At 37.4% G+C, this 14,269-nt stretch overlaps 1 protein-coding gene across 7 annotated transcripts in view; it reads left to right on the forward strand.

Moving 5' to 3' along the window:
- Positions 1-14,269, forward strand: part of HELZ (helicase with zinc finger) — a 191,567-nt gene that overhangs the window by 120,897 nt on the left and 56,401 nt on the right. For all 7 annotated transcript variants that reach the window (XM_049861270.1, XM_049861267.1, XM_049861271.1 and 4 more), the window contains 3 exons: positions 10,586-10,637; positions 11,453-11,643; positions 13,374-13,581. In XM_049861270.1, coding sequence (XP_049717227.1) covers positions 10,586-10,637; positions 11,453-11,643; positions 13,374-13,581 — 451 coding nt within the window. The remainder of the gene's footprint in view (positions 1-10,585; positions 10,638-11,452; positions 11,644-13,373; positions 13,582-14,269) is intronic.

The raw sequence follows: 14,269 nt of genomic DNA on the forward strand, positions 1-14,269 counted from the left end.
GTCCCATAGGGTTTCCAAGGAGCAGCTGGTAGATTCAAACTGCTGACGTTCTGGCTAGCAACCAAACACTTAACGAGTGCGCGACCAGGGCTCCTAAATAGTGTTTAGCCATGTTTAATGTAATAATCATCCTCAAAATGTTTTTAAATACCTGAATTCTTCTGGTGTATTTCATATAGCTTCCCAGTCCTCTCTACTAATAGAATGATTTTGGCAAGATGTGAATAAAACAAAACAGTTTTGAAGATTATCACACTTATTAAAAGCATGCTGTTAAAGCATATTGTTTATAAGGAATAATGTTATAATAATAATATTTGTATAAAGAAAAGAATTCTAGTTATTTATAATGGGTCTACAATGACCCGTTCATTTTTAAGTAGTATTTGATGCAGTGAGAAAATTTGGCTGACTTCTCGAAGACTATTTTAAGTGGTTTTGACCTATATTTGTTGTAAGAGAAGTAGTCCAGTCAGAAGGGGCTAAGGAGGGGGAACCAAGGCCATTTCTGCTTTTAAACCATAGTTATTTTCTACAGAAACAGCTGGTTTATTTGCCAGAGTGCTTGAAAAAAGGCACTTGCACTTACGATCTAGAAAAGGAAGTTATGAGAATGGCATGTTTAGTATTCTAGTTCTTTTGTATATTTATAGCCATCGGCATGGTATTATTGAGGGCTTCATTTTTAAAATGTAAAATCTAATGTATGAAATAACAAATGGTTTAATATTTTGAAAAATTTTTAGCTAGATAGGTATTTTGCTGAGAAGAGAACTACTTTCTGTGTGAATATACTGTTTTGTATTTTTTGTTTAATAAAAATTTACCTAATGTGCAATAATGCTTTAGTGATCTGGCATTATTAGGGGATTAGACATTCTGCATAAAAGGAGGTACAAAACGTTAGGGAACCCAGGAGCAGGTCGTCCTTGCTGACCCTTTATGGCCTTGCTCTCTAGCTGTCATTTATAGCAAAGGACATGTTTCATAGGGGCCTGCAGAATTGACGTGTAGATAACAAGTTGCCTGTCCTCATTCTGCTTAATTTTTGTGCACTTGCTGGGGGCCCTGTTCGGAAGTTTTGCTAAGAGGGAGCAGTTTCATTTGCATACACTATGAGAATTGTTCAGAGGATCAATACCATTCAGAGGTGAATTCTCTGGAAAGATTGTAGTATTTTAGGTTTTATTTTGTTAGTTATTTGTTACCACTTATATCTAGCTGCTAATGTTGTGTCTCACTTTTCACTAAAACCCGTTGCCGTTGATTTGGACTCACTGTGACCCTCTAGGACAGAGTAGAACTGCCCCATGGGGTTTCCAGGGAGTGACTGGTGGATTTGAACTGCCGATCTTTTGGTCAGCAGCTGAGCTTTTAACCACTGCACCACTAGGGTTCCTGTTACTTTCTAGTCATAAGAAAACATTGTTGGTCTTGTTCACCTTGGTAGTTTCAGTGCCTGACCAGGGTGGACATATGGAGGGCCCTCAGAAAAACATTTGTTGAATGAGTGAAAAATATTTGAGTGAATAAATGGTTGAATAAAAAGATAATCATAAAAAAATAGATATTCTGAAATACGTTTGTATATAATAATCTTTGCATTAGTTAGCATTCTACCAAAGATAGACATACTTCTGATATTTACTAGTAAAAGTTTAGAGGTATTTTATGGGATTACTTTTATATATAGTTAGCGGTAGCTTACTGTTACTATTATTTATAAGCTACCAAACATGTATCTTTTGTATAGACCAAGTATACTTACTGTTCTACATGCTAAGTCCAAAAACACTAGAGGATAGTATCCTATATTGAACTGTACGCAGTGCTGAATTACTCTTGCAGGCATGCCACTTCCCTTTGAAGTGATAGACACCAATTTGCTTTTTCATTTAGCATACCACATAGCACCCAGACTGCTAACGGATATTGTTTGGCATGTTCCAACATTATAGTACAGGGTTACCCTAGACTGGCTTACTTTCTGTATTAGTTTCCTATTGCTGCTGTAACAAATTAGCACAAACCTAGGGGCTTGGAACAATGCATATTATATCACAGTTCCATAGGTCAGAAATCCTATTGGCTTGGCTGGTTTCTCTCCGCTGGGTTTCACAAAGCCCAAATCAAGGTGTTGGCCGGTTGGGCTCTTATCTGGAGGCTCTGGGAAGAATCTCCTTACAGCTCGTGCAGGTTTTTGGCAGAATCCAGCTCCTGGTGATGATAGGAATGAAGTTCCCCTTTTTCTTGCCAGTTGTCAGCTGAGGGACATCCTTAGCGCCTAGAGGGCTCTCTCCAGTCCTCACACATGGCCCCTACATCTCAGAATCAGCAACAGCACACCGAATCCTTCTCTTGCTTAGAATCTGTCAGTCTTCCCCTCCTACCACATCTCTTCATTCTTCCCCCACATATGTCTGACTCCAGCCAGAGAGATTTCTCTGCTTTTAAAGCTCCTGTGATTATATTGGGCCTAGCCAGATTATCCAGGATAATCTTCCCTGTTAAGGTCCATAACCTGACTTTCATCAGCAGAGTCCCTTTTGCCACGTGATAGAGCATATTCACGGGTTCTAGAGATTAGGGCGGGGACATTTTTGGCATGCCATTCTGCCTACCACACTCTTTGTCTAAATCGATCTGTTTTCTCCACATGCTGCACAATTGCCCCTGGTTGATGGGTTGTTAGCAAGTTACTGTGATACATTTGGAGGCTGAGAAATCTAAACAGCTTGTTATCCTCTGGGACCTGTCGGTGTAACTGGCTCTCCTTTCTTCTGTCAGCGCATCTGCCGCTGGCAGCTCTTGTTGTCACTTCTAATTGCTCATGCTTCTGATCTTTCCACCTACTTCTGCCGTCTCTGATGTTTGCCATTTTTTCCTTTTCACTTTTTCCCCTTTCTTCTGCCAGCTTTTCTTATCCCTTTTCTGTTTCTCAGTTTTTTTAAATAACCAATGCCAATCACTGTGAGTGTTCTCTTCTCATTAATAGACCAGTAATGATTCTTTTTGTCTGTTATCTTTCTGACTTTTTTCGAGTTAGATCTTAACTGCCCTTGCTCACTCTTAACTAACCAGTTGACCTCAGACCTTCAGTGTTCAGTGCTGATCTGAATACTTAAAAGTTGCTAACAGGTAAGTAGAAGAATGAGTCCTCACCATATTTTTCACTGGTCAAGATGAATTTTTTTTCCTGCTTGAGACATTATCCCCTCTTTGGTTTTCAGCTGTAATTACAAATAATAAATCTGTGCGTCTAAGGGTAAGTTGCATAATGTGCAGGTTTTCTCTGTTGGTTTAGTGCGTGTTACATTTGCCAATGGAAAGAGAAAGACTTTTTTTTGAAGTCCAAAAATTCAGAAGTCTTGGAGGGAGAAGAACACTGGCTGTTTGAGGGAGAAAGAGAAGAAAGTTGAGAGCGTGTATGCAATACAGTTTTTACAATTTGCTTTCACAATTCTGAAGTTACTTTTTAAGACTAGGAATGCAGAATCAGATTTCCTCATAAAAGTATCATGTTCTCACTACATATAAGAATGTTTACATTTTAAATTCCTAAATAAGTTCTGATGAGATATGCAGCCTAAAAATGTGAAAAAAGGGAACACTCCTGATTATTAAATGTTATTTTTATTTTTTGATCAGTCTTTTAAAAAAAATTTTGTCACTTTACCCATTGCACCAGGCAATAGTTTCTTCCTTTCAGCTGTGTGCATCAACATCTATACCTTACTGTGGTCATACACAGCTGCCACCATCCTCTCAAGCCTCCTTTATCTCTTATTTTTATGATGTGTTCTGGTTTAATAAGTAGTTCTTATGTGTATTCTGTGAGTAGGCCCACCAGTATATATCAGTTTTAAACTTTTACTAAAATTAATAAGTATTACCTTTGTTTAGTGCTTACTAAGTGCCTGACTTTTGTACTAGGCACTTGACATTTGACATACCTTATCTCAGTCTGTACAGCAGCCCCACCAGATAGGTGCAATGATTTGTGCACAATGTAAAAGTGAGGAAGCTGAGTCTCAAGGAGATGAGGTGACTTGCCCAAGGTTAATAGCCAGTAAATGGTGAAGTTGGGATTCAGACTCAGATCTTCTCATCTCCAGAGTCATTCCTTCTCCACTATATTTCTTCCCCCAGGGAGATATTTTTTCCCTTCTTACTGGTAAATCTGGCTCATAATAATTTATAATACCTGAGAAATCCTATTGCATTAAGGTGGATGTTATTTGTAAGGTAAACCGTCAGCCATACACTTTTTACTTTCCATTACTGGTATCATTAATTTGTATTCCAGTGTACATTTTAAAATGAAAGAATATAATGTATCATTGTTATCTCTCTTTTTTTAAAATTTTGGGTGACAGCAAGACATGTTCTTCTTATACTTCCTCTAGTTAGCAATTGAGAAAATTAAAACAAGTCTATGAGAGCCTAAATTTAGAGACCACCTCAAGAATAGATTTGATGCATTGAACAGTAATGACTGAAGACCAGATGAGTTGTGGAATGACATCAAGAACATCATACATAAAGAAAGCAAGAGATCATTAAAGAGACAGGAAAGAAAGAGAAGACCAAAATGAATGTCAGAAGAGACTCTGAACCTTGCTTTTGAACATATAGTAGCTAAAGCAAATGGAAGAAATGATGAAGTAAAAGAGCTGAACAGAAGATTTTAAACGGCAGCTCAAGAAGACAAAGTATCATAATGACATCTGCAAAGACCTGGAGTTAGAAAACCAAAAGGGAAGAAGACACTTGGCATTTCTCAAGCTGAAAGAAATGAAGAAAAGAATTCAAGCTTGAAGTTACAGTATCAAAGGATTCTACGAGGAAGATATTAAATGACACAGGAAGCATTAAAAGAAGATGGGAGGAATACACAGAGTCACTATACCAAAAAGAATTGATTGATGTTTGAGCATTTCAGGAGGTAGCGTATGATCAAGAACTGATGGTACTGAAGGAAGAAGTCCAAGCTGTGCTGAAGGAATTCGTGAAAAACAATCCTCCGGGAATTGACAGAATACCACTTAAAATGTTTCAACAAACAGATACAGCGCTGGAAGTGCTCACTCAGCTATGACAAAAAATTTGGAAGACAGCTGCCTGGCCAGTTGACTGGAAGAGATCCATATTTGTGCCCATTCCAAAGAAAAGTGATCCAACAGAATGTGGATATTATCGAACAATATCATTGATATCACACGCACATAAAATTTTGCTGAAGATCATTCAAAAGTGGTTGCAGCAGTACGTTGACAAGGAGCTGCCAGAAGTTCAAGCCAGATTCAGAAGAGGACATGGAATGAGGGATATCATTGCTGATGTCAGATAGATCCAGGCTGAAAGCAGAAAGTACCAGAAAAATGTTTACATGTGTTTTATTGACTATGCAAAGGCATTCAGCTGTGTGGATCTTAACAAATTATGATTAACATTTCAAAGAATGGGAATTCCAGAACACTTAATTGTGCTCATGTGGAACCTGTGCATAGACCAAGAGGGATGCTGCGTGGTTTAAAAGCAGGAAAGGCATGCCTCAGGGTTGTATCCTTTTACCATACTTCTTTAATCTGTATGCTGAGCAAATGATCCGAGAAGCTGGTCTATATGAAGAAAAACACAGCACCAGGATTGGAAGGAAGAGTCATTGACAACCTGCGATATGCAGATGACACAGCCTTGCTTGCTGAAAGTGAAGAGGACTTGAAGCACTTACTGATGAAAATGGAAGACCACAGCCTTCAGTACGGATTACACCTCAATGTAAAGGAAGCAGAACTCCTCACAACTGGACCAGTAAGCAACATCATGATAAATGGAGAAAAGATTGAAGTTGTCAAGGATTTCATTTCACTTGGATCCACAATCAACACCCATGGAAGCAGCAGTCAAGAAAATCAAACTATGCCTTGCATTGGGCATATCCAGTTGCAAAAGAACGACAACAGACTTTAGAGTGTTCAAAAGCAAAGATGTCACTTTAAGGACTAAGGTGTGCCTGACCCAAGCCATGGTATCTGCAATGGCTTCATGTGCATGCAAAAGCTAGACAGTGAATAAAGAAGACCAAAGAAGAATTGATGCCTTTGAAATGTGGTGTTGGTGAAGAATATTGAATACACCATGGACTGCCAGAAGAACAAACAAATCTGTCTGGGAAGAAGTATAGCCAGAATGCTTCTGAGAAGCAAGGATGGTGAGACTTTGTCTCACATACTTTGGACATGTTATCAGGAGGGACTAGCTCCTGAAGAGGGACATCATGTTTGGTAAAATAGACAGTCAGCGAAAAAGAAGATGACCCCCAATGGGATAGTTGACACAGTGGCTGCAACAATGGGCTCAAGCATAACAATGATTGTGAGGATGATGCAGGACTGGGCAGTGTTTCGTCTGTTGTACATAGGGTTGCTATGAGTCAGAACTGACTCAGTGACATCTAACAACAAAAAAGTATGTGTTCTTTTGTGCCTGGCTTCTTTTACTGAACGTTATGTTTGTGATATTTATCCATGTTGTTTATGTAACGGTGGATTATTCATTCACATTTTGTGTATCATTTCATTATATGAATATATGACTGTATCATGATTAAATTTAGGTCATGAATTTTGGTAGGAATACTGTGGAAGTGAAGCTGTACTTTTCTACATGCATCAGCAGGAGGCACTGATGTTGATTTATCCGTTTACTGGAATGTTGCATTCTATCACTTGGCTAAGATTGTATTTGTTAAGTTTCTCTACTCTAAAGCCAATAATAAATAATAAGTATTCTCAGGAGAGCAACTTTGAGACTGTGTAAATATCCTGTTTTTTAAATATTTATTTACTGATTTTGGCCTCCATTAGTGATTCCATACTGAGCTGATTATTACTGCGATAGTTGCCAACTACTCATTATTCAATCATTTCTTTTACATTTATTAGTTGAAATTCTATGATAAGGTAGAGCTTTCCCTTCTCTGTTTATTTATTTGTTTCAGTATGGCATCATGTATTCCTATTATTCTCAATTGGTTCTAATCCACTGTTTCATTATTTATTTTGATGTCCAGATTGTCCCAGATTTGGCCACTGGGTACCCTGTTGGCTCCTGTTTCCTTTTGACATGCCTCCATCATTCTTTGATCAATCCTTAAATTTTAGCACAACAAAATATTCCAAATCCCTCTTAAACTTTTCCTGCCCCAGTCTTAGCATCAATGATTTCATCAAGGAGCCTTGGTTCATTTTGGTGGAAAAATCATATTTAGAAACCAAGATCTAGGTACTAGGCATGCTCATTGCTAGTGGGGCATCAAGCTTCTATGCCGTTTCAGAAGTCTGACCTAGGAAATAATGTATTTATATACCTATACAGGAAACCTTGGTGGCATAGTGGTTAAGTGCTACAGCTCCTAACCAAAAGGTCAGCAGTTCGAGTCCACCAGGTGCTCCTTGGAAACTCTTATGGGGCAGTCCTACTCCGTCCTATAGGGTTGCTTTGAGTCAGAATTGACTTGATGGCAATGGGTTTGGTTTTTGTTTTTGTTTTTTTTTTTTTGATACCTATACATACGTCTTTATCTGTTGCCATATTTATCTACCTAATCTAAAACTGTTAGGTCACACTGATATCTCTATTTCTGATCTAATACTATAGGACTGATTCTGGCCTTTCTACTTTCCATATTGATAATTCCCTTCACTGATAGTGAGAAAGAAAAATATATTGAGAGTTTATCTTAATGCATTTACCTATTTATTCAATATCCCTTAGTCCCTGTGTGATAAATCTTTTGACCATGGGGTCATCTCCTTGGCCTGGGCCTTGATGGCTCCTACCACATGACTACCTTATTGGTCCTGGTCTTGCCAGATATGCTGATTGAGTCTCCAGCCCTGGTGAATATACTTGGTAGAAGGCCAGCCTCAATCCAAGTTGAGCCCCTGGCCTTAGCCCTGGTGACATGCTGATTAGTCCCTGGCTGGGTTCTCAGCCCTGGTCTTAGAGAACATACCCTCTGCCCTGGACCAGAAAGGGAAGGAAGTTCACTATCACTTTTGAAGGATATTTTTCTGGTTATAGAATTTTTTTTTTCTGGGTATAGCTGGCAGTTGTAGCATTTTGAATGTCACTTCATTGCCTCTGCCTTCCATCATTTTTATTGAGAAGTCATTGTTCATCTTACTGCTACTTCTTTGAAACGGGTGAATCCTTCCCCTCCCCTCTGCAGCTGTATACATATATATATATAGTGTTTAATTTTTACCAAACAAAAAAAGCCGTACCAGGTGCTGTTGAGTGAACCCCCTCTCCTGGCAACCCCGTGTGGTAAACTGTGTTTCACTGGGTTCTCAACGCTGATTTTTCAGAAATAGATGAGCCGGCCTGTCTTCTGACGTGCCTCTGGACGGACATGAACTTGCAGCCTTTTGGTTGGCAGCCTAGCATGTTAGCCATTTGTGCCACCCAGGAACTAATTTTTATCACTTTTCCCAAAATGTGCCTAAACATAATTGTTTTTCTATTATCCTGCCTTGGTTACATAGAGCTTGGTTTCATCAGTTGTGGAAAATGATCAGCCACTGTTTCTTCAAATAATTATTTCCGCCTCAGTTTGTTGTTTTTTAAAAAATTTTATTGTGGTAAAATGTACATTTTTGCCATTTTAACCATTTATAAGTGTACAATTCAGTGACATTAATTACATTCTCCATGTTCTGCAACCATCATCACTGTTTCCAAATGTTTCCCATCACCCTAAACAGAAGCTCAGTGCCTCTTAAGCAATAACTCCCTATTCCCCCCGCCCCCTGCCCCCCGCCCCCCGCCCCCAGGAGCCCGGGTAGTGTAGTGTTGAAGAAGTGGTTGATTGCTAACCGAAGGGTTGATGCTTAGAACCTACCAGCTGCTTTGTGGGAGAGAGATGTGGCAGTCCATATCCACAGGGAGTACAGCTTTGGAAACCCTATGGGGGCACTTCTACCCTGTCCTATAGGGCCGTTATGAGCCAGAATTGACTCAGTGGCAAGGGGTTTGATGGTTTCGGGGTCTCCCTCTCCTCAGCACCTTGAAACCACTAATGAATTTTGTCTCTAGCATTTCCTTATTCTAGATAATTTCATATAGGCGAGGTCATACAATATTTGTCCTTCTGTGTCTGACTTACTTCACTCAGCGTTAACATTTTCAGGGCTCATCCATGTCGTAGCATGTATGAGAACATCATTTCTCTTTAAGGCTGAATAAAACTCCATTGTATAGGTATGCTGCATTTTGAGTCATTTCTACTTTTTGGGTTGTGTAAATAAATATAAGTATCTATTTAGGACCTTGCTTTCAAGTCTTCCGGGTATATACCTAGGAGTGAAATTGCTGGATCATGTGGTAATTATTTAATTTTTTGAGGAACTGCCAAACCGTTTTATACAGTGGCTGTGCACCATTTTACGTTTCCACCAACAGTGATGAGGATTCTATTTTCTTCACTTGTTATTTTCTATTTTTCTTGTAGTAACCATCCTTGTGGGTATGAAGTGGTATTTCATTGTAGTTTTGATAGGCGTTTCTATAATGACTAATGATGTTGAGCAATGTCATCAGTTTTCATGGTGCACTAGTATACCATTATATAAATCTACTATTGTTTATATACTAACTTCTCCATTGGTGGACATTTAGATTGTTAACATTTATGACATGTATAAACATTGCTGTGATGAACATCTGTGCCCAAATCTGATTATTTCATTAAATCCATGATTATTTCATTAAGGTGTACGTACATTTTTGATGTTTTTAATATGTATTACCAAATTTCTTTCTAGAAAATTTCTACATTTTCTCAAGCAGATTATGACAGTGTCTCTCTTTGTTCCTTCACTTAATTTATACTTTTAAGATAAAATGAATCATAATCAAATTATTGTAAACCCCAAACCAAGTTTATATTTGTGTTATTGTTGTAAAGGTTCTTATCCTCAAGAATCGAAGACCTGATTTTTTTCCCTTGAAAAACCAACTTTTTTGTTTTGTCATTCTATACAGAATTTAGGTTTCATATTAATTGTATATTTCCTTTTATCAAGAAAATTCATTAAAAAAATTTTTTTTGTGTAGCCTCAATGTGATGCTGAAAAAACTTGAGGCCCAGCAATGTGATTTGAGTTGACCAATATCTAATGTTTAAAAAGAAAGTTGACTCAAAGTAGTCACCAAAAAACCAAACCCATTGCCATCGAGTCAATTCCAACTCGTAGCAAACCCTACTACAGAACAATGTAGAACTGCCCCATATGGTTTCCAAGGCTGTAAATCTTTATGGAAGCAGACTGCCACATCTTTCTCCCGAGGAGCGGCTGGTGGATACGAACCGCCAACCTTTGGGTTAACAGCTGAGTGCTTTAACCACAGCACCACAAGCACTTCTCAGAGGAGTCTGGTGGTTGTTAATTATAGACTCACAGTCTCAAAATTTTAATTGTTGCTATGTACATTAAATTTGCATATGATTGAGAAAACAGTTATTGTTCTCTAGTTAAACATGCTTAAGTCAATATGTATTTGCTTTTTTTCTTCAAAGGCGAAAGTCCTTCATCATACCCAGAATGATCATTTTCAGAATGATGGAATTGGTAAGTGGAAAAATTAGCCCTATGAAATTTTGCTTACATGATATGAGAAAAACTAAAAAAACTAGTGCCATAGAGAAGTGTGCCCCAAAATCACCAAAGAGGAGGAGGTTGGGGAGAGAGTCACACACACACACACACACACACACACAGAGACAGACACCTTGGAACCTCACTTAATTAACTCTTTTATTCAACACGTCTGGTCGTGTGAATGCTTTGATATGTCATTTCTGGAAAGGGTAATTTTATAGGTCTTGCTGCATATCCAGATGTTTTGAGAAAAATCACTTAAGCCTTTTATGCAACATAAGTTTCTAGAAAATATTTATAGCCTACAAATGTTGTCGTGCAAATTTCAAGATACAGTTTATTTTAAAGATTTCAAATGTTGCAGAATTATGCTTTTAAAATAAATACTTAACCTTCATTTTGTATTTAGCTGTAGTATAGTTGCAAGTCAAAACTTCATTCTGAGGAATTGTATATGCTTTCCTAGTTTGAGAAAAATATTTACTGAGTGTATATGTGTGTTCATGGTTTTCTCTCCTAAAGAACAAATCTGTAGCTCCTGAGAGGACATTTTAAATTATACTAGTTTATAAAAAGTATACTTTGTATATCTCAAGCTAATTTTAGGGAACATTGTAAAATGATTGTTTTTAATATACATTGCTTTTCCACACTGGTAATTCTTTGGGTATGAGATGTTATCACACACCTGGGAAATATATTTTGCTATTGGATAATTTAAATTATTTTTGTATAGATGTATATGTACAGCTATTGAGTGCATCTATTTTCTATTTATTTTTCAGTTCAGCCCAATCCTTCTGTACTTATTGGCAATCCTATTAGAGCATATACTCCTCCACCCCCTCTTGGACCTCACCCAAATTTGGGAAAATCTCCAAGCCCCGTTCAAAGAATAGACCCTCACACTGGGACAAGTATTCTTTATGTACCTGCTGTCTATGGAGGGAACGTAGTTATGTCGGTGCCTTTACCTGTAAGTGGTTATTTGAGATACTTTCTGTTGAATAAAGTAAAATTGGCTTCATAGTGTTCTTCCAACCTCTCCTTTTTTTTTTTTTTTTTTAAACTTTTCAGTGCCCATAGACTTATTGTAAAGCAACTCTTATTTTTAACCTTCATGTTTTGGCATGATCAAAAATATGAATTGTTGCTTACAATTTATTACTGGAATATCAGTGACTGTGAAGAAATCTGTAAATTGGGTGGTTTGATTTAGAAGCCTTCTTATTCTTTTTAAAAGTTTTTATTGGGGAAACGTGGGCTAAAAGTTAACACTGCTGGAAAATTGGCCCCTTGTTTTATAAAGTGACGTTTTTATTTTTGCTTTTGCCTTTTATACTTGTATAAGTCAATAATCTTTCCTAAGAAATACAGGTCATTGGAGGAGACAGAGAGGCTTGCAGAGTCGAGTTCTCTTGGATCTAAATTTATCTGAGAAATTCCATGCCTTAGGAAATCTTACTACTGCGTAAAAACACAATTGAATCCTTTCTAAGAGTATGGATTTTAGGGGCTGTCCATCTAGTAAATATGAGCCCATTTTTATTTCCTTTAAGATTTTAAAATATTTTGATAATTTTCTTAACTTGCTGATTTACTAAAATAATTCCAAATTCAGAAATTTTAACCTAGAAAATGTTTCTTTCATTTAAGGCAGCTACTCTAATTTCATGGAAACCCTGGTGGCGTAGTGGTTTAAGTGGTTAAGTTCTAATTTCAGGAGTGATGACCACTGCCAAGGATCTGTGGCACTCCTGTTTACACCCCAAAACGGACAATGCCTAGCTGTAAACACTTCTTAGTGTGTTGGTCATGACAGTTCACAGTCACTGCAGCCAATGAGAATAACTGTCAGGATGAAATATGTAATTTATGCCCACTCCCCATAGACTTCAGATTTTAGCTGAGTTATTTCTTCCCAGACAGCCTGGCAGCATTATACATCATCTGCTTTAAATAGGAAGTCCCCTAGGACTTACATTTCATTTTTCTGGGTCAAAGATGCTTTCATTATATAAAATTTCCCAGAGTCTGCCTTTTAAACAGTTGTATTATAATAAAATTATAGGAACAGTAGCTCAGATGTCATGATATTTATTCACTTTTCTGTTAATATGCAGAGATTATCTAGACATACATAAATAAGTTTTCTGTTTCTATGCCATAAGGTAGAGTTCAATTAATAAAAAACATGAAGTGATGTGATTACCTGCCTGAATTTTGCCCTCTGTAAATGAACATTAAGTGATTCAGTTGTTCCTATAAATTTGGAGTGCCTGTTCTTTAAGTTAAGACTCCTTAGACTAAATTCCTTTTTTGTTCTCTTATTTGGTCTATTAAACTATGCAGCTATGCAGTTATGACTTAGAAGTATATTTCATGGTAATCCGTGACATATATACATTCCTATTGAGGGGAAGTGGTTCAAAACTACAAAATGATTTAATGCCTCAAGGAATAATTACCAATCTTAAATCTTCATTTTCATTCTAACCTCACAAATTGTCCATTTTCATTTACACACTAAAGTAAAGACATAGTAGTAATCCTACCAATTATAATTGTTACGATCAACTTTGTAGTTATATGTTTTGTTAAAATGAACATCTGTGTGGATGTTTGCTTTTTCCTGATCAACTGTACTAGAGCAGTTTGTCTCTAAAATGTACTTAATGTAATTATATTTTTTTTGTAATAACCTAGGTACCATGGACAGGATACCAGGGTAGGTTTGCAGTTGATCCTCGAATCATTACACACCAGGCAGCGATGGCCTATAATATGAACCTATTACAGACACATGGACGAGGGTCTCCTATACCTTATGGCCTTGGACATCACCCACCTGTCAGCATAGGGCAGCCACAAAATCAGCATCAGGAGAAGGATCAACATGAGCAAAATCGGAATGGTGAGTTGCTTTGCTGTTCACATCTTCCTAAGTGAATGACGTGCCAAGTCTTAACGAAATCTAAAGTTCTTTTAACAGTACGGTTGTTAACTTTTTCTTGGATAATTAACTCCTATGAGAGGAATCCGATATACAAACTAGGGATTGTCTGTCCAGAAGATGCAAATATGTGTATAGACACAAAATTTGCATGTAATTTCAAAGGGTCCCCTAAGGTAAACCCTACCACTTATGGTTGGTATCACTAATTTCTTTTAAAAATATTAAATTTTAATATTCAGAATGTTTTAAATAGCAGTCATTTAAAATTAAGACAGAAAATTCTCCCCTGTTAAACATTTTTGCTGACCCAAAATATGTATATACTGTATTAAGCATTAATGCTGCTGTGAAGATACTTGGTCTAAAGTAGTTATTTCATATACAAATCATAGTCTCTTATTTGCTAGTATTAGAAATAAGAAAAAATTGCTCACTGCATTTTTTGTTATGTTAGGTGCCATTGAGTCAGTTCTAACTCATAGTGACCCTGTGTACAACAGAGTAAAACACTGCCCAGTTCTGTGCCATCTTCACAGTCATCGTTATGCTTGAGTCCGTTGTTGCAGCCACTGTGTCAATCCATATCTTTGAGGTCTTCTTTTTCGCTGATCCTCTACTTTACCAAGCATGATGTCCTTCTCCAGGG

The sequence above is a fragment of the Elephas maximus genome, chromosome 19 (assembly GCF_024166365.1).
Source record: "Elephas maximus indicus isolate mEleMax1 chromosome 19, mEleMax1 primary haplotype, whole genome shotgun sequence".
Lineage (NCBI taxonomy): Eukaryota > Metazoa > Chordata > Mammalia > Proboscidea > Elephantidae > Elephas > Elephas maximus.